The 20,277-nt window shown below is 39.4% G+C and overlaps 1 protein-coding gene across 7 annotated transcripts in view; it reads left to right on the top strand.

Moving 5' to 3' along the window:
* Positions 1-20,277, top strand: part of DIAPH2 (diaphanous related formin 2) — a 348,598-nt gene that overhangs the window by 230,706 nt on the left and 97,615 nt on the right. For all 7 annotated transcript variants that reach the window (XM_077922409.1, XM_077922408.1, XM_077922407.1 and 4 more), the window contains one exon: positions 11,197-11,332. In XM_077922409.1, the coding sequence (XP_077778535.1) occupies positions 11,197-11,332 (136 nt within the window). The remainder of the gene's footprint in view (positions 1-11,196; positions 11,333-20,277) is intronic.

Raw genomic sequence — 20,277 nt, 5'->3', positions numbered from 1 at the left:
TTGAGATTCTTTGGGAAATGACATGCTATGAAGCTTATAATTCAGGGGTAAGTACTGTATATACTCGAGTATAAGCAGACCCAAATATAAGCTGAGGCACCTAATTTTAGCACAAAAAACTGGGAAAACATAGACTTGAGTATAAGCCGGTTCACCACACCACAAACCTGGTGGTGGTGGCAGTGGCAGCAGCAGCAGAGGAAGAACAAGCACCCCGAAAGGGCTGCTTTCAAGCTGCTCTTCCTCCGCCGCCAGCAGCAGCAAAGGTAAAGGAGGAGGAAGGAGCAGCCCGAAAGAGCTCCTTTCCGGCTGCTTTTTCCTCCGCCGCCCCTCTGCCGCTCGCAAGAGCAGGCATAGGAGCCCAGTTGGGAGAGGCGCAGCGCAGCTCCTCTCCCAACCGCGGCTCCTGTGCCTGCCCTTGCGAGAGGCGGGCAGCGGTGGTGGGTGTAGCAGCGAGAAAGAGCTCCTTTTGGGCTGCTCATCCCTCCACCACCGCTGCTCATCTCCCTCGAGTATAAGCCAAGGGGGGCTTTTTCAGTATAAAAAATGTGCTGAAAATGTTGACTTATACTCGAGTATATACGGTAGCTGACTGTGTTAAAAATAGAATGATTAAGAATGTGAGGCACATTTCACTGAAATTCCCCACTGGAAGATATCAAGTTGGAAACATTAGTTTTATGATTGGAAAACACTACAGAGCACACAATCCAATGTTTTTTTAAGTTCTCCAAATCCCTAGTTAGTGACACTTGTCTAAGTTGTCAAAGTTAATGTTACAAATCCTCCAATGGCAGTTCTCAAGAAGATTCAGGAAGAAAGCAGGAACCATCTCTTAAAACAAATGTAGATAAAATCTGAGAGTTGGGTGGAACTCAGACATAGCTTGAGCCCTATTAGCATAGTAATGAAAGTGGCACTTGCATAAAATACCTAATCTCAAATAAAAGCAGTGACATTTTGTGGGGAGCAGGAGAGATGTGTGTGGCGATCACAAAGGGCCCCCGGACGTTTGACGGTCTATTGATCCCTGTGCCACCACTGTGCTCACTTCCCCGCTGCCACCAACCCGTTACGCTCGGGTACACCCTGAGTCCAGACAGTTGTTAAAATTAAACCAAATAAACAAATTTACTTTATAAGCATTAACAAGTTTATGGTATCTCAGATAATTTTCTTGTCATTTTCTTAACCTTAGTTTCTTTACCGGCCTATACCTTCCTAATACCTTCTGACTGATTATCTCAATTGTTTGACTGACTCCTCTTAACAGATTCTCTCACACTCTCACATCAGACTAGCCTAACCCACAGACTTATCCTCCCTCTTTCTTCTCTAACTCCAGACTCACTTCTTAACAACTCTAACTCTAACTCCTCCCCTTGAGTTCCCATTGGTTAGTCATTTTACAATTAGTTAACCCTTTCCTTATGAACTCAGTATGATGTCACACACCTAGGAGGGCAAACGCCACAATGTGTTTGGGTGATTTATAGATGACTGCTTGTAAGTCAAGAGGACAGTGGGCTGCAATAGTGACTTTGCATCAAATGACTTAATTAAACACACCTTATTGCGCTAGGAATTCCTACCAAACCCAAAGGAAAGGTTGGGTTATGGTAAACGTGCACAGCGGGTTAGTTGGTTTGAGAGATCTACAAAACTAAATGGAGCATATTTGAAGGCGGCTAAACTGGGATGCACTTTTCTCATCGTCTTCTATTTGTGAAATGCCACAACTGTCAGTGTTCTTTATGTATTCACTTTTTAAAAAGACTTGTAAACATGCTTGCATTAGTAAATACATGCAGAATGACTGGAAGTAGCATAATGTCAAGGCAATACAGATACATGCATGTTTCCATTGAAATAAATAACTTGATAAGAATGCAGTTTGCACAATACTCCTTGCTTGAAAGAGATTTGATTTTAGATCTTCCCCCCCAAAGTAGACCTACAATGTGCTGTATATAGGGCTGCATTTAAATACTGTTTAAAGCTTCAACTGGTGCAGAATGCAGGGACCTGGCAAGTTCTTGGAGCCACTGTATTTTTCGCTCCATAAGATGCACTTTTCCCCTCCTAAAAAGTAAGGGGAAATGTGTGTGCGTCTTATGGAGTGAATGCAGGGGGGAGGCAGGCAGGAAAAGCCTCCAAAAAGCTCCGCGCAGCTCTTGCGGGCTTTTCCCCAGGAGGGATAAGGTACTGACGCGGCTAGTCAGTCCCTTCTCCCTCCTCGTAGAAAAGCCCGCAGGAACTGCGCGCTCCTTAAAGGGTGTGCAGCTCCCTTTAAGGAGTGCGCAGCTCCTGTGCTCTTTTGCGGGAGGTGGAGGAATTGCCATAGCCGTGCGCAGCCTCTCCCGGCCGGAGGGGCTGCACGCAGCTAAAGAAGCCAAGACAGCGAGCGCGATCCATCCCGCTCGCTGTCTTGGCTTCCTCTTTAGCCTTGCGCAGCTTCTCTCGGCTGGAGAGGTTGCGCGCAGCTAAAGAGGAAGCCAAGACAGCCAGTGGGATGGATCCTGCTCGCTGTTTTGGCTTCTTTAGCCGTGCGCAGCCCCTCCAGGAGAGGCTGCGCATTGCTATGGCAGAAGCCAAGACAGCCAGTGGGATCGATCCCGCTCTTTGGGGTTGGGGGGGGGGAACCCGGGCTTCCCCCAGCAGCCCCAAGAAGCTCTGGGAGTAGCAAACAGGCTGCGCGCAGCCTGTCCGCTGCTCTTTGGGGCTGGGGGGGGGAATAATATTTTTTTTCTTGATTTCCCTCTCTAAAAACTAGGTGCGTTTTGTGGTCTGGCGTGTCCTATAGAGCGAAAAATACGGTAAGCAATTAGAGCATGTAACACCTGCCCTGGTTGCTAGTGTTTTTCTGAGTCCAATTAAAGTGTCGATGATAGCCTGATCCCAAGCAACTTAGGGTTTTAAAGGTCATTTGAAGACCTACCTTCAGCTATATGAAGCTGCCACAAAGATCCATCAGGTTGGTCAGCACAATAGACAGAAAGATGTTTTATGCTCATTGCCCCATCCTTAGGAAATGTCATTTCATTGGAGAAACACCCAACCCTTTCCCCAGCTATGTTTAAATGGGCTTTAAAATCCTGTGTGTTTCAGTTCACTTTTAATTTAATTCGTAATATTCTGCATTTTATAAACAGTAGTTTTTGCTGTTTTATGTTTGGTTTATATTGTAATGGAATGTTTACACTGCTGCTTTCATTAATTGTATGTTATACGTCTGAAAGCAGCCCTGCTTAGGGAATTTTTAAATGTTTGATGTTTTATCGTGATTTTACTATTCTGCTGGGAGCCGCCCAGAGTGGCTGGGGAAACCCTGCCAGATGGCAGGGTATAGTAGTAGTAGTAGTAGTAGTAAATAATAATAATAATAATAATAATAATAATAATAATAATAATAATAATATTTTTGTGGGGGGCACATGTAAAATGTATTGGGAGTACTTTTTCCTTTAAAGACAGTATAGGAAAAGAAATTGGAAGTAAATAAATAAGTACATAAATAACAATAAGTATAGCACATGCCACACACATTTCTTATCAATAGAGTTGGTATCCTGCTTACTCAACTTATGTTCCATCATCCAGTAACAAACTTGCAGCAATGCTGCACTTTCTCTTCTGTTTTCTCTCAGGTCTCCTTAGCTTTCACTACCAAGAAAGTAATAATAATAATTCATCATCATCATCTTGGTTGGGATGGTGTTGATGATGCTTCCTGTCCTCAATAATACTAGTTCATATGAAAAATATGATTTTATAAATAATTCTATCAATGGCTAGCAAGTCATTTAGGTAACAGTACACAGCACTCGAGAAAATCCATCATGTGCATTGCAAAATATTTGAAACTTGCAGGTCTTTCTATATAATTCAAAAGCGTAGTTACAACTATTTCTGAAGAATCTGCAATGAAGTTACCAGAAAGAATGAAAACCTTTACTTTTGATCATTACTTTTCTCTGGGCTAGGTTTTAAAAAGATAACTAAAAACACTGAATGCTATCCTTTCATCTTCCAGCCTGTTGATCTGGCATGATTCCTGTGTGTGAGCCATCTTGCAAAGAAAGTATTTTTTTCTTTTAAATAAATAATACAAAGTAACTGCAAACTAAACCATCTGAAAGTTTTCATTTCTTTAAAATCTTCAAATAACTTAAATCTTCTAAAAGTTGTTTGTGTGCCTTTCAGTTACTCATCTAGGCTATCATTCTGCTGTATAAGTTGTAAAAGCACTATGCAAGTCAGAAATTTAGGTATATTAAATTTGTACACTGCTTCTCACTAATAAAATTCAGAAGTGGTTTACAATTAAACTACAAATGCAACAATAAAATACCTAAACATTTTAAATCTAATCTAACTATACAGTCATATCATTGGTGCTGCCCAAATGCCCAGGAAAACAAAAGTGCATTTGCCTTCCACCTTAATGGAGACCAAGTTGGTGCTGGGGTGGGATCTGTATGCATAGAGAATTCAATAAAGAGAGGGCTATTCCACAGAAGGCCTGTACTGTCCTCTCCACTCTCCAGACTTTACTTGAAGGTGGCATGCAGAGAAGGGCTTCAGATGATTATCTCAGGATGTGGACAGGTTCATATAAGGAAAGATGATCATTTATGTTTAGTGGTGCCAAGCTGTCTAAGGCTGTTGAATTAGGCATGGAAACTAATTGACAGCCAGTACAGTTGAGCCAGTACTGGTATTATATGTTTATGCCTTCTAGTTCCAGATAAAGATCTAGCTGATGCATTCTACACTTGCTGCAATTTGTATACTGTTTTCAAAGGCAGTCCCATGTGCAACCAATTGCATAAGTTTATCAAAGCCTGGCTATTTCCATCCAAGCTAGTTTGCAAGGCTACCAGCCGAAGTTTGTAACAGGTGCTCTTTGTCACTTGAGACTCAAATGGGTCTAAGAATACCCCTGAGCTGAGGACACAGCATTTTACTTAAAGCCCATATTTAGATCATTACAGATGGAATACTTTTGCTGAGTTGCTGTCCCATACTGCTGCTTTCTAGATCAGCAACCTGCCAGTTAGTGAAGTTCATTCCCCAGCTGAATTTATCACAATATCTTGGTGTGCCAGGAATCATAATCCTTTTTGACATTTCTCTGAAGTTTCATGTCAGATGTGATGTTTCTACACAAGCCAAAAGGTTCAGTGCAAGCAGAGTCTGTCGGTCTCTCTTTTTTTCATGCCCCCTGACTAGGAAGCACACAGTTTATCTGCCGCTTTGGATACTACTTGCTTGGGGTATTTTTGTTGTTAGGTTTGTCTTGTTGCTCAACAAACTAAGTTATCTGAATTTGTAATTAACTCCAAGGAGATTACTAGGATATTCAGGTGCAAAAGGAGTGAAATAAAACTAAAACTATCCAGAACTGGATGAATAACAGGTTAGAAATTTTCACCCTGGGCCCTCATATGTTACACATTAACTTCCTATTAGCCATTGTACATTGTACTAATGAGCAGTGACAGGAAATGCATTTTCCCTCTTCTTACATATTCTGAGCTTTTTTGAGGAGGGTGTGGGGACAGAGTGAGTTAGGCAAACTTGAAGGAAAGGCCTTTTGGAGTAGAACAAATCTTTAATATAAGTGCATAATGCATAGTACCTGACTGTATATTTAATAACCAAGGAGGTGTGTACAGTCAGATCCATTCTGCTTATTTTTAATATTTTACTTCAGAGATTTTTTCCCATAACTGCCTTGGTCTGCAAAGCTTTGCTCATCAAACCTCAGGACATAGCGTATATGATAAACCCATTAATTTTTCTTCTTAGAAAGCAACAAAGCCAACTCTGTTGAATATTAGAGGTATATTTATGTGAATCCTAACAGAAAAGGAGGAACATGGACCTTTGCGGCTTATTTCAGTAGGTTGCAGCTATAGCAAATACCACAACTAACCAATTTCCCAAGAAAAAGAGATACTTCTCTCTTCAGCTAAACTCACATGAGATCTCAGATAGTTTTAACACAAAAAACCTAAAGCTTGTTTTTGTTGTAACTTCTGCCTTTGTTACTATAATCTTTTTTCTGTTTTGTTTTTAATCATTAGGGGAGTGTGTGTGTGTGTGTATATTATATATATATATGATTTAGCAAGTTGATAAAATTATAATAACACATAAAAGTATTCCCTCTTTTGGACATCAAATGCTTTTCCCAACTAATTTTTGGTGCACTTAATCCTTTCTCATTTCTACCCAATTATATGTAATTGTTTTCTAAATGACTCAGTGATATAGCCTCACCAACCTTGTCTACTTAGCTGTTCATTCATTATTATTTTTTCTTGCATGAAAAAAGGGTTCCTAACAGCTGTTCTAAAGTTATTGTTTTTCTTGGTTCTTATCTCCCTCAACCTAGCATCCTGGATAGAAAGTAGAATTTTTAGCAGGAGACTTTGAAAGCAAAAACCAATAAACAGTAATTTGGGACAGATAAAGTAAGTTTAGTTGCTGGGCTATGCCAATTCAGACTGCAGTGTGGGTGATTTCAGTTTGCTCATTTATATCAAAGAAGGCTATGCCCATTCAAAACTAGCATCTCAGAATAGCACCTGTGTTAAACACTTCACCCTGAGGGACTTCCTCTGGTTTTGAAGCTTTCATGTTAGCAGTATTTCCTAAATATAATAAAATATTATCTTATTTGTGAGGTTTGGATTTTCTGTTTACCCTGGAAAAAGATTCTGAGATAAATGCATTTACTATACATTTAATTTCAGTTGCTTCAAAATGTAACCCTACTTTGGAGAAAGCACTTGGTCTCAGTAACACCCGACTTTGTTAAAGGATAAACATCCATGCTAATAGAAGCATTCGTTTTCATTGCCTTTTACCCTTAGAGAGAGAAGATAATTTGAATGAAATAGGCAGATAAAGAGGTAATCTGGATTTTATTTTATTTTTGTAAGGAAAAGCTTAGCATTTTTATTGGTCTTATATGCACATTCTGAATCCTAATATTAGACTTCACCTCCTGTAAGTTTGTCCACAAAGCTCATCAAGGGAGATTCAAATGGCTTAATTCATATGCCATTAAATTTAATGGTTGAGGAAAAGAGAAATTACTGACTTTTCATAACAGATTTGACCCCAAGGCATTTTAACATTTATATTTACTGTTGTCCACCTTTAGCTAGACAAGTATAGAGGCAGGTGACACAATTTGGAATGTGTTTGCAAGTCTCTCCCCCCCCCCAAACTGTTAAATTGCTTACTTCATTTAATTGGCTTCCTTCTTAATTTATATACTACACTACATTGTGGTCTGTTTTTCGAGCACAGACTTTTCTGTTCCTGTAGTATGTCAGATTCACTATAGACAAATCAGTCACTACAGCAGCAAAGACACTAAATATTTCTGAGTTGTCCTAGATGAGACAACCAAAAACCTCTTTGACAGATGAGCAGACCTGGCATTGGCTAACTTCTCTTACAACTTTTTTTTTTTAATGACATTCTAATTCAGGGTGAGTTTTAATGTATAAGAGTAGCTTATATCAGTTTATGGAGATTTCCAAAGACATGAAGCATTTGTGGAAGTTTATTTTTAAAAACCTAAAAAGGCACAGTTGTTATTACTAGGTGCAAAATAAAAAATAAAAATCCTACCAATGAGTTTTGATCCACCCAACGGGCACAACATAAGAGCAAATTTAATTGTTAAAGTGGTGACCAACTGCTGGTGTTTGGAAGGACTCAGAACCTTCATACTGACCAAGGTCCCCATGTGCTTCACTGCACAGATAGAACTCCTGTAGGAAGTAGAGTTTTCACTTGACTGAAGTTGAGAAGGCATATCTGTGAGTGCATTCCTTGGTGTGTTACAAGCTACTCTTTAAGGTGTGTATTTATGACACCTATATAGAACATAAATAGAAGGTTCTAGGTTCTTCCATTGATAAATAATTTAAAGGTTTACTCCAAATAAAAGTGGTGTTATGAACCACACTGGTCAACAACAAATTTGTTGTCTGCATTTTTTTCAGTTGATTTAGGAAGAATCTGATGTGCTGAATCCAAAAATCACATTGGTTTTGCTCAATCAGGTCAAGTTTTTGAGCTATGGCCACAAGTCTTTTTTTACGTTTTTGTTCACATGTACGCTTGTGTGGAGCATTTTAGAAGAAGTTGGTGGGGTTAAAATGCCATGTCGAATAATTGTTTTGATTGGAAATTATTATTTTAATGACAAGAAGTATTCAGGTCCGATAGTTCTGGGTGATTATGTCGAAAAGGGATCAGTTTGAAGTCATAAAACCTCGAAATCTTCCATAAATTGGTGCGGCTGGGATCAACAGAAAGAACCGGAGCAGCCTCAAGTATCCTGATCTTCAATCAGCACGTCGTCCTGTAGCTCATTGTGATGAAATTCCAGTACCTATCTTTGGAGAACTTCCTGACATTAGTGACGAAGATGTCTCCAGTGTTGAAGGACATGAAGAAGAAGAAGTGGTTCTTGAAGATGATGCTCCACATCCATTTTCCCAAAAGGAGTTGAATGATCTAGTTCGCGACCTCAGCTTGTCAAAGGACTCTGCCAAACTGTTGACATCCAGATTGAACGGCAAAAACCTCCTCTCTGACAGTGCTCGCATCAGCTTCTTCCGCAACAGGCATCAAGAGTACCTCCGTTTTTTCTTGGAAGAGAAGGACTTGGTGTACTGTGCAGATATTGCGCAGCTTCTGCTCAAGCTTGGAGTGCCACAGTACGAACCCAAAAATTGGAGACTGTTCATTGACAGCAGCAAGCGATCACTGAAAGGTGTTCTGCTACACAACGGCAACCAGTTTGCCTCTATACCCCTGGCTCACTCGACTACACTGAAGGAGAACTATGAAGCGGTGAAGTATGTGCTGGAGAAAATTGGTTATGATCAGCATAAGTGGTTTATTTGTGTTGACCTGAAGGTGGTGAACTTTTTGTTGGGACAACAGTCTGGCTTCACCAAGTACCCATGTTTTCTGTGCATGTGGGATAGTAAGGACCGTGCTCAGCATTACATGAAGAAGGACTGGCCTGTGTGGGAGGAATTGGTGCCTTGCAAGAAAAGGAATGTCATCAACGACCCTCTGGTGGACAGAGACAGAATACTCTTCCCACCGCTGCACATCAAGCTCGGCTTAATCAAGCAGTTCACCAAGGCTCTGGACAAGGATGGTGACTGCTTCACTTACTTGTGCCAGGCTTTTCCAGGATTGACCATGGAGAAGTTGAAAGCTGGCATCTTTGACAGTCCTCAGATCTGTCAGCTCATCAGAGATCCAGAGTTCAGAAACTCAATGAAGGAAGTGGAACTGGAAGCGTGGAAGGCATTTGTTCTGGTAGTGAAGAACTTTCTTGGCAACAATAAGGCCAGAAACTATGCAGAACTTGTCAACAACATGCTGACTGCTTTCAGAAACCTGGGCTGAAACATGAGCATCAAGATGCACTACCTATTTTCACATATGGACCAGTTTCCTGAGAACCTGGGTTCAATGAGTGACGAGCAGGGGGAGAGATTCCATCAGGACATGAAAGAGATGGAGACCAGGTATCAGGGTCGCTGGGATGCAGTCATGATGGCTGACTACTGTTGGACTCTGAAGAGAGACCTCCCTGCCGCTGAGCATTCCAGAAGTTCCAAGAAATGGAAGTTCAAGCCCTGAAGTTTGAAAAATGGTGAAGCAACATGCAATTTACGTGTACTTAACTTTATCAATGCCCACCATTCAGTTTACAGTAAACCTGATCTGATGGAGAGAAACGGATGCCATTTCCTGATTCAGCAGTGCAAAAATACCCTAAATCAGTTGTAGAAATCTAGACAACATTCAAAAAGTAAAAAATTGTTGCCCAGTGCCATCATTGCCAAAACAAGATGACACCTGATTGGCTCTCTAAACACTCATTTTTCTGGTTATTTGGCTATAGCTTTTGATAGAATACACATAATTGAACAAACTTTGTTGCATTATATTCTTCATTAGATTATCTTTCCATTGATGTATAATTTTATGGTATTACTCCAAAACAAAGTGGTGTTATGAGCCATCAAACCTCAGAAATACACTTTCTCCAAAAGGTTTCCACAATTTTGGCCACTAGTGTAACATATTATGTGCATAAGTAGGCTTAAACCTTAGCTTATATGTTCACTTTTCCTCTTCCCTTCTTTCCTGTTGTGCTACAATTTCTTATTTGGCAAATCAAACAAGGCAAGCTATGGCATCAACATTGTTGTACCACTGTGGATGAAACAGAAAACTATGGTTTGTTAAGATCCCATAAGTAAGTTAAAAAATTGCAGTGCAAGAGTGGAAACCAGCCACTTGGTGTGATCCAGACCATAAGAACCTTTATGTGTATTTTAAAAGGTTTAATTCCAGGACCTAAGAGCAACCCCCCCCCAAAAAAAAAAAACCCACACATGTGCCTGGTCAGAATTGCCTGCTAGATCCCCAAAGATGGTTTTGTATATATTAAACTTATTAGTTGTCTTTTCATTTCAAATTATTGTTTGTGATGTGCACTAGTTAGACACATTCCGAAAGAAAACTGGTTGGTAGTGGTTACAACTCATTTGAAAAGACTAGCAATGTTTTTGTTGGTTTAAAACTTCATCAAATGTAAGTTTCCAAAGAAAGAAATTTGCATTAGGAAGATATTTCCATGTTTCTGCTATATTGAAACCACAGTCAGGATACAGAAATTGTACATTTTCTTAGGCATGTATGGACTGCTACATGTTCTTTTGTTTCCTTTGGAGGTATGCCATAGTAGATTAATACCAAGTGTCTGTTGGTTGAGTGGGCACAATGTATTTCTGAACTTCACTTTGAAGTTTATCTGTACTTGATGGGGGACTTGTTCACTTGCTCAAGGTGTCATCCATTAATAATTTTGTAACATAGGCATTTATTTTCCATTACTTTGAATTTCTGTTCTGGATAGGCTTGTATGTCAAAAATGTTTCAGACCGAAAGGCACAAAGACTTGAAGGGGTTTTTTTTTATTGTTAGTTAGAAAACTGTTATTCACCTGGCACCTTCAAAGGCGACATGATCTTTCTCCAGGCAACTAAAATACAACTCAGGTCTATACACAAACAAGGTTTTCTCAATTTGCTGTGCATAAGTAATGGAAAAACACTGTGTTTCACTTTCCTAATGCAGGAGGCACTGAAGGAAAATAACAAGAGAAGAGAGATGGAGGAGAAAATTAAGAGAGCCAAGCTAGCAAAAGAGAAAGCAGAACGTGAGAAACTGGAGCGGCAACAGAAGAAGAAGCAACTGATTGACATGAATAAAGGTAAGTAAGCATTTGTAATAGATCTGATCTGGTTAAGACCACTCTCAGTTGTAAAAAAGACTTAATTGCTGCATTAAAGGTGCAGAAAGAGAGATAGCATGTCCAGGCATCTTCTCCATGTCTAGTTTTTTTGTTTCTTCTTCCACTGCCATTTCTTACAGTCTTTTCCAAAGCATTTTGTATTGAGTTATTGACTTGTTTTCCTTTGGTGCAGTTAAATGTGTGTGTTTTTAAATGGATTTACTTGTTCTAAAAATCACTGCAGTGTTTTAATTTTTTATTCTACAAACATCTTTATAATAGTGGGTGTGCAGCAGTTAACATCTCTCTTCTGTGGTTTGAAGGTTTCCCATTATAAATGGATGCGCTCTCAGCAGTGCTCTTTCAAGAGCTGGTTCAGCTGCAAGCCTCACTACAGATTGACAATTGGATATGATAAAGAAAACCTTACGTTAAGATTTCTGGTTAGTTGAAATGACACTATAATGTGTACATCAGCATTCTGTGAGAATGGGCGCAGGAAGGAAAGGAGAGGAAGAATCAATAGGCCCCTAATATCTGTGCTTTGCAGAGTTCCAAAAGACAGTTGAAATGCATGCTTTATTTTCCATCCCTTTGGGTTCCTGAAACGGAGAAGAGAGATGACACAAATATGAATTAGATTGAACGAGAGATTACTTCACCCTGCAGTTTGCTGTTCTCCCTTCTGTGATCATTTCAGTTCTGTTGTGAGGCAGAGCTTAATCCATCCCAATCATAAAACACATATAAATGCTCAGTGTGTGACTGTGACTTGTCTTTTCTACCCAGTGAGCAAATCTGACAGGATTCAGTTCTAGCAAAAATAACAACATTTCTCTCTTGACAAATCTTATGTAAGATGCCAAGGTGTATTAGTTGAATGGTAGAACAAGCCTTATAATTAGGGTGAATTGAGGCAACAGGACTTCTCAGAATTTGAACCAATTAGATGAGTTTTGGAATAAAAACATTGCACATTAAAGTATCCTTTTTCTATTTTAGAGAAAGGCAGCACCTTAGATTCATAGTCTAATATTGCACAAATGAGCTAGTGGTTTGCTGTTTGACTCAAGGCTCTAAAAAAGAGAAAAGAATACATGCTGCTTCACCCAAGCTTTTCTCTAATGCTGTAGCTATTGTTTGTATGATGTCTATCACAAAGCATAGCCCCTTGCTTGTTTTTTACCCTTCCCAATTTATATTACCTGTTGAGGAGGAAGAGATAGGTTGGGCTATGGGCTCTCACACCTCCTCCTCCTCCTGCCCCCACCCTTCCTTCTCCACTGTCTCCCAGAACCAGAAGAGATTGAAGCAGGAGGAGCAAAAGGTTACACCCAGGCGTAGCTCAGAAAGGGGAGATACATAAGTAGAGGTCGAGTGTGGGGGCTCTTTGTTGCAACAACTGCCTCATTTGGTGCACACCTAGGAGTACCTGAGAGATGTAGGACTGATTGACATAACTTTCTCTAACTTGTCAGTGTCACTCTGGACATTCCGTGCCTGACAGCATCATGACACTATATTCGGACCATTTCCATGTTTAAATTTTGCTATTTATTTTACTTCCACTTTGAATTTCTCCCCACTTTTAATATTTTGTTGATTTTGTTAAAAACTACAAACATAACAGAAGTAAAGAAAACAAGTAATAAAAAAAAATAACCTTAAAGCATTACTGGCTGGATTACAAAATGAATAATGATGTATTGACTCACACAAAGATTCCCTTTTACAAATGAGATATGTAAAAATAAAAGTATTCTTCACCTGTGAATTACATCTTTATTGAGGACAATGTTTATATAAAGTCTTAGATGACATTGAGTGGCTATATTCGTATAAGAAATAAATCATGTCATATAGCAAAAACAATTTTAAAAACCCAGTATTCCAAGATCCACTCTTTAGAAACCTTTAGTTCATGAGATATATTTTCAAGGCAGACAAGTTGCCAGACTAGATCATCAGCAATCCAAATTATTAAGATTGAAGAGCTTCCAGGATTTGGCAGTGGAGCTCTGGGCTGCTGTTGTGACTTACATTCCAAGTCCTGTTCTGTTTCCATATATAGTTTCAAAAGCACAAGTGGAAAGATGCATCAAAAGTTTAGTTAGTTATTAAAGAGATTTCAGAAAACACCTTATTCCAAAATTCAACCTTAGGACATCCTACCACATGTGCTTATAGGTGCCAACTGTGTGGCAGCCCCTCTGATGATATACCTAGGTGCACAAACAGAAGCTGTTGCAGAGTAAGGTGCCAGCCATGTACTAACATTAAAGAAAGTTTGAGCCGACAAAGACCTGTATGGAGGCTTTTTTCCATAGAGTATTCCACTGCTTATCATCTATCTCTATGTCCCAATTAGATATCCACCATGACTTTTTGACACTGGACCCTAAAGGAGGCATTAATAAAAAATTTGCGTAATGTAAAGCTGAGTTGCTTTACATAATGTGCTATGTTCAAAAGGGGTTAATTGCCCGTTAGCATCTTTTTGTCAAAGGACATATAAGAAACGATCTCATCTGGCAGTCCAATGGCCAGGGAAAGGATTGAATAATGGCAAGAATTTGAAACACTTTTAACAGCCTTCCTGTTAACAAGTGCACATTTGATCTGAATATCTGCTATAGTGAACTATATGTGTAACTCAGCATACATAACAATGGTGTGTGTGTGTGTGTGTGTGTGTGTGTGTGTGTGTGTGTGTGTGTGTATGGAGTGGGGGGACGACAATAAATACATAGCCTTTTAAGAAGAGCAAATTCGATGGCAGTAATTTTGATGCAAATGTTATTTAATGTCTCCATTATATATGATTACCATGACAATTAAAATTACTTTTTAACTAGCAGCGCAAGGATAAATGGAAGAATGAGCTGCTTCAGTCACAATTAGTATTGATTTAATTGTTTTGAAAGGTATATTAACATTCCCTTAGCACAGATGAAGACAGTGGAATGGAGATCATTACAGGGGGCTGACAACTATCTGGGATGTCAAGGTACTTTACTTTTGAAAAAAACATTTGAATCCCAAAAGCTGAATCACAAGTCACTTAATAAGCTCATATATATATTAATATTAACAATGACATTATTGTTAATAGCTTCCCTGTACTCAAGGTTGGCCCACCCATGAGGCAACAGGATTCACAGGGACAGCAGATCCAGCCTCCCAGGAATGAATTGCCTGCTGCCACTGCCACAGTGGCATCAACAGCATTCCTTGGAGGCTGAATCCATGCCTCCTTGGCAACCCCCCTCTCATGCCATCTTTACAGTGGCTTCTTGGTGAATAGGAGGTGCTGATGCTCTTTTCCCACCCTTGTTCCCAATGTAAATCTTTACCCAACCCCATTCATGATCTCAGTCTTCACTCACTCATTGTTCTCTGGCGGGGAGTGGGGCGGCGGCGTCATTTTGTGGTTTGCCACAGGTGCCAAAATGTACTGGGCTGGCCCTGATAGCCCTTTACACAATGAATGCAACATGTTCATGCCTTTTTAACAGTCCAGTGCAAAGAAACCCTAGTTATAGCGAAATTTGTCAGTATTGCCTTCCGCTTACAGATGCATACAGCTGATACACCCCATTACCACAGCATTAGAAGATAGAAGAGACCATGTTCACAGCATAAACTTTAGCTTTACCATGCACCTAAGCCATTTGTAAATAATTATCTGATTCTAAGATGCCTAGACATCACTTGTTTCCTCTATACTTCTCTCCTTTACACCTGATTATTAGTAGCAGAATGCAGTGTTGGTGTCACAGAAACACAATTTGGTATTATTAGCATTATTAATAAAATTTGTATACCATCCTTTATCTGAAGATCACATCCAAACATAAAAATACAAACTACACGATAAAACAAAAGCAAAACAAATGAATAATGCCCACCTCCATTTAAAAGGTCATGGAATGTTCAGTCAGCCAAAGGCTTGGTTAAAGAGAAATGTTTTCTTCTGGCGCCTTCCTTACATATCTTTAGCCTCCCTGGGGAGAGCATTTCACAAATGTGTTCTTCAACTGATAAGTGGCTCGTTGGACTGTGTCTTTCAAGAAGAACAACTGAGAGAGAACAGTATAGCAGGCATAGAAACATTATGGACACAACATTTCCTTGTGCCCCCTAACCTTGCCTTCACTTGAGCAATTGCTCTGTAGGCACTCCTTGCAGTAGTTTCTCTCTTCTTGTGGCACATGTTAGTCTGGATTGCACAGGTTGGTGTGTGAGTATCTGATGGTTCCATTTCGGTGTATGGAATTAGCCTTAAATGTTTTTTAGGTTTTGTGCAATTTTGTGATCTTATACAGGATCATGTACAACTTGTAATGCCTTCTCTCTCTCTCTCTCTCTCTCTCTCTCTCTCTCTCTCTCACACACACACACACACACACACACACACGTATAAAGTGAATATTTTTACACATGAAAATAGTCTGGAAATAATCTAGGTTAGGAGTAGGGAAATGCATTGTAGCAAGTACCTTTGAAGGAAGGTAAGGAAGCAGTAGATTGCATCTTTATTGAACCATAGGTGTTACATCCACACACTTTATAGTACAGATGCTCCACTGCAAGTTAAGTCCCTTTGCTTATTTCTGTCTGCTTAGCTTTCATTCAGAGTGCTCCTGAGAGAGCTTCTCATCAGCTCCTGAAGGCATCCTGGGACACCTGTTTCATGTTCACCTCCCTTTCTTCCCATGCAACTTGACAGTAAAGTGCCAGATACTCTCTCTGCACAGAAATACTTTCATAAGTCCACAAGATGTCACAAAGAGCTTTCACTAAATGGGGGAAACATATCTGTTGGCTGTATCTTTCTTCACTTTTTGAAACTTATTTGTTAGATGAGTTGAGCTATACTTGCAGACATTTCAACACAGGCACTTGCATCAGGATCTCAGGAAGCTTCCTGGTTTTGCTCCCTGTCTGGGACTGCCAAAAAATGAGTTTGCATGATATATTTGGTTTAGTGGGACACAAGTTTTGCAAGCTTACATTAAAATGGCATTGTAAACCAAACAGTAATAGACAGAAAGTTGCAATGTCACTTATGGCACACAAGCCAGAGTTGTGCTTCATTTAAAAAAAATAATGTTACAGAATGCATCAAACTCAAAGAAAGGTAATAATTCCATCTGTTGGCTTACATTACCACTTTTCTATAAATGAAAAAAAAAAAAAGAGAACTTTGAGCAGTATCAGAGAGAAAGCCACAAGTGACAATCCCAATTTGCAACTACACAGATTTATTCTATTTAAGAAATAGACTTTACAGCTTTTGACAATGATTTCAGTAGACTTCAACTTGATAGTATCAATTTGATATTTTTAATAGAATATCTGTAGCTTTCTCTTCATCAGTCTAGAAATTCCTTATATTACTTAAGCAGAGATTCCTTAATTACTGAATTATGTGCTGTAAGAATGTGTGATCAATTTTATTTATGCAAAGAGAAGAAAAATATTGGGAAGTCTTTATCCATGGATTTAGAATTCCTGTATTCTAACTTATCCACATTGGAATTTGCTTATTATAATATAAAAGTAGAGTGGTGAACTCTACCAATGTATAGCAGTAGACTGAGATATTTTTCTCAACTTACTTTAAAAGATTTGTTCATTATGAAAACCTGCACCTGAAATGTTATTATCCATTTTTATTTTTAATTCTGCTAAATTAATATGGTAGATTCCGCAAGTGTTTTTGGATGTTGCACATCTTCTGAAAACAGTCCAGTGTACGAATATGGTATTTTTACCTGCTTCTTTTATATTGCAAGCCTGCATCTTATTTTCAATCTCCTGGGAAACTAGGCAAATAAACTTGGCTACTTTATATGCCAACCTAGCAGTTCGAAAGCACGTCAAAGTGCAAGGAGATCAATAGGTGCCGCTCTGGCGGGAAGGTAAACGGGGTTTCTGTGCGCCACATGACCCGGAAGCTGTACGCCAGCTCCCTCGGCCAGTAAAGTGAGATGAGCACCGCAACCTCAGAGTCATCCGCAACTGGACCTAATGGTCAGGGATCTCTTTACCTTTACTTTATACGTATGCTAAAAGCTAGTTATCTTTTTAAAAGAAACAAATGAATTATTCCTTCGTTACTGTAATGCTGTCCAAAGTTCAAAGAATGATTTTCAATGTGTTTTTGAAGGGTAAACACAGTCCAAAGGTTATATAGCAGGATTTTTTGTTTTGTTTTGCTTTGTTTTTTGTCATGAGGGCTACATTTAACCATGGCCAATTCTCCATGCCTGCATGCCTGTGGCAACTGTGGCAGTATAGGGGTGTGTCCAGTACACACTCTTGCATACCCCGCCTTCACACAAAAGGCATATAGAGCCTTGGGCATACACACAGGCATGCATCCCTCCTCAGCTAATTCATGCAGATCAGCTGAGTGGGGGGCTGTAAATTTCTCTCTGCTCATCAAATGAGCAATCTGCTGGCTGGGGAGAGGGGACAGTTTGCATCTCCAATAAGGGACTGGGCTTTGCCTATCCTAGCTAGGTGCCTTTGCAGCCAACATCAGAGGGGTCTAGGAAAAAAATAATCCTTGGGGACCAGATCAGATTCCTGAACTGGGAGTTAGACACCCCTGTTATATACCATGCGAAATAAGTTTTGGTTAGCTTTTTTGTGTCTTCCATTCCTGTGCATTAAGACGGTTTACCTAACGAGACAGGAATGTTGTGTGCCACTGAAAATCCAGTTTACCCCTGTGATGCTGCAGGATTCAAGCTGCCCATTTCCCAGACATGGTCATAAATATGAATATCCTGCTATTTCAAGAATCACAATGGACCCATGTAAAGTGTTCCTTAAGGGCTTTTCACATTTGGTGTAAAACATTGCTAATCTAAACATTGCTAGGAGAGACACTAAGTTTAGGGTTGCATGAAAATAATCTAATCTCTTTTAGAGGGTGTGCATGCAGCAGCTTTGTTCTTATTGCTGCCAATAGTGCTTTAAAGCGGCTGTTTTCTCAGTGTGCTCCTGCAGGGTTAAGAGAGGATAAGCCACAGAGCTCTCGGAATCAGAAGAAATCAAGATCATACAAAGGATATTGGTCCTGAAGCCCCAAAAACAAAATAATTGGCAAAGATGACTGAACACACATTCTCTATGGTGCCCTAGTCTCAATGGAGGCTGTTGTTCTAAAAGGCACAGATATGAAAGGGAAGTCTGTTCTTAGACAGTAACCCCAAGGTTGTAAAGGGGTCCATGATGAAACTAGCCTTTCTTATGTCATTGTAAGTATGGAAATGAAATTATGCACAGAAAAGCAAGCATGGCGACCCAGTGTGAGTTCCAGTATCCAGTCTGTTCCTCAAGTTATTTATTGGGGGCATGGTAGTCTTTGTAGGAAGATCAGGCAAGTAACACTAAAAGGATGCAAGCACTGTGATGATTAGCTTGTTTTTCTTAAGTTTGTTGGACTATAACATAGATATAATACAAACATATTTCTGAAAACAAATTGGCTATCTATCAGAATTTGTATTAGATTATGAAACTAGATGAGACAAGCTCCCACAGCTGTTGAAAATAAAGTGTTTAGAATTGGACAACAGGGTTTGCCCTTCACTACTCAGTCATTTGGCAGGGAAATTGCAGGGAGAAATAACATGCCCCCCCCCACAATTTCCTGCATAAAAATAGGAAACCAATTGGACCCTTTTGTTGAATTAGACACATAAAGACTTACAGTAAAGGTACAGTATACCCTTTCAACCACAAGCTCTCGGGTGATTGAGGAAAAATTACCACCAACAGAAAAACATGATGGTTTTGTTGTAATCAAATGCAGTCTAGTAACGGTGGAGTTGGAATAAAACAAACTTGAACTCTCTATTGCATGGGTTGGCAAACTAAGGCCCGGGGGCCGGATCCAGCCCAATCGCCTTCTAAATCCGGTCAGCAGACGGTCCGGGAATCATTGTGGTTTTACATGAGTAGAATGTGTCCTTTTATTTAAAAGGCATCTCTGGGTTATTTGTGGGGCATAGGAATTTGTTCTTCCCCCCCAAAAAAATATAGTCCGGCCCCCTGCTGGTCTGAGGGACAAGGTCTGAGGGACAGTGGACTGGCCCCCTACTGAAAAAGTTTGCTGACCCCCTGAGTTATGTATTATCAGCATGGCAAGAGATAAAGAGCAAGGCTGAGAAGCAAAAGAAATTTCTCATAAAGGCAGGATTTTGGGTATAGCATGCCACTGAATGTCTTGATGAATCCTGATGCCTATTTTCTTATTTTTAAAGTTTTATTTTTTATATAAAATATGCTACCTTTCAGCATTAGTTTTTATGATAGTTTTCTATCATTCCTGGACTTTGCATTTGACCTTTGTATAATTTCCATACTATTCTTTAAATTATTAGCTATTTTAGTATAGTTGCTTTTTATGTTGTTTTAATTATATTACAGTTTAATTACTTTTGAATGATCATTTTTGCATACAGTACTCCGCATACATTGTCACCTTCAATTGTTCTCCACATTCATATATCCCGACTTCTATTTCTGTTTTACACCAATGTATTTGTGTTCTGCATGGTTGAAAAGAAGAAGAACCTAGGTCTGTTCTGAAAGATCCACTTGAGATAATGCTGAACATTTAAATTAAGCATTTTTAGTAAGGAAAACTTTGACAAACATATTTTAATTCTGAAAAAAGTGTTCATTTCTTTAAAAATGAACCATATCTGTATCTTGCCAACTCTTTCTCAATATGTTAATTTGATCCTAGACGTATCATAAGCAATCTGTTAATTATTCACCTTCTTTTACAAACTGATGTGAGGTATAGCTTCACTTATTTGCACAGGCACAACTTGCTGTGTTTTAATTAAAAAGTGAGTATTATTCACTGTTTTTGAAGAAAAATGCTTACTAGAAAACCTGGT

Source organism: Podarcis muralis, chromosome Z (assembly GCF_964188315.1).
Source record: "Podarcis muralis chromosome Z, rPodMur119.hap1.1, whole genome shotgun sequence".
Taxonomy (NCBI): domain Eukaryota; kingdom Metazoa; phylum Chordata; class Lepidosauria; order Squamata; family Lacertidae; genus Podarcis; species Podarcis muralis.
The sequence above is the reverse complement of the archived record's forward strand: the minus strand, read 5'-3'. Positions and strand labels throughout refer to the sequence as shown.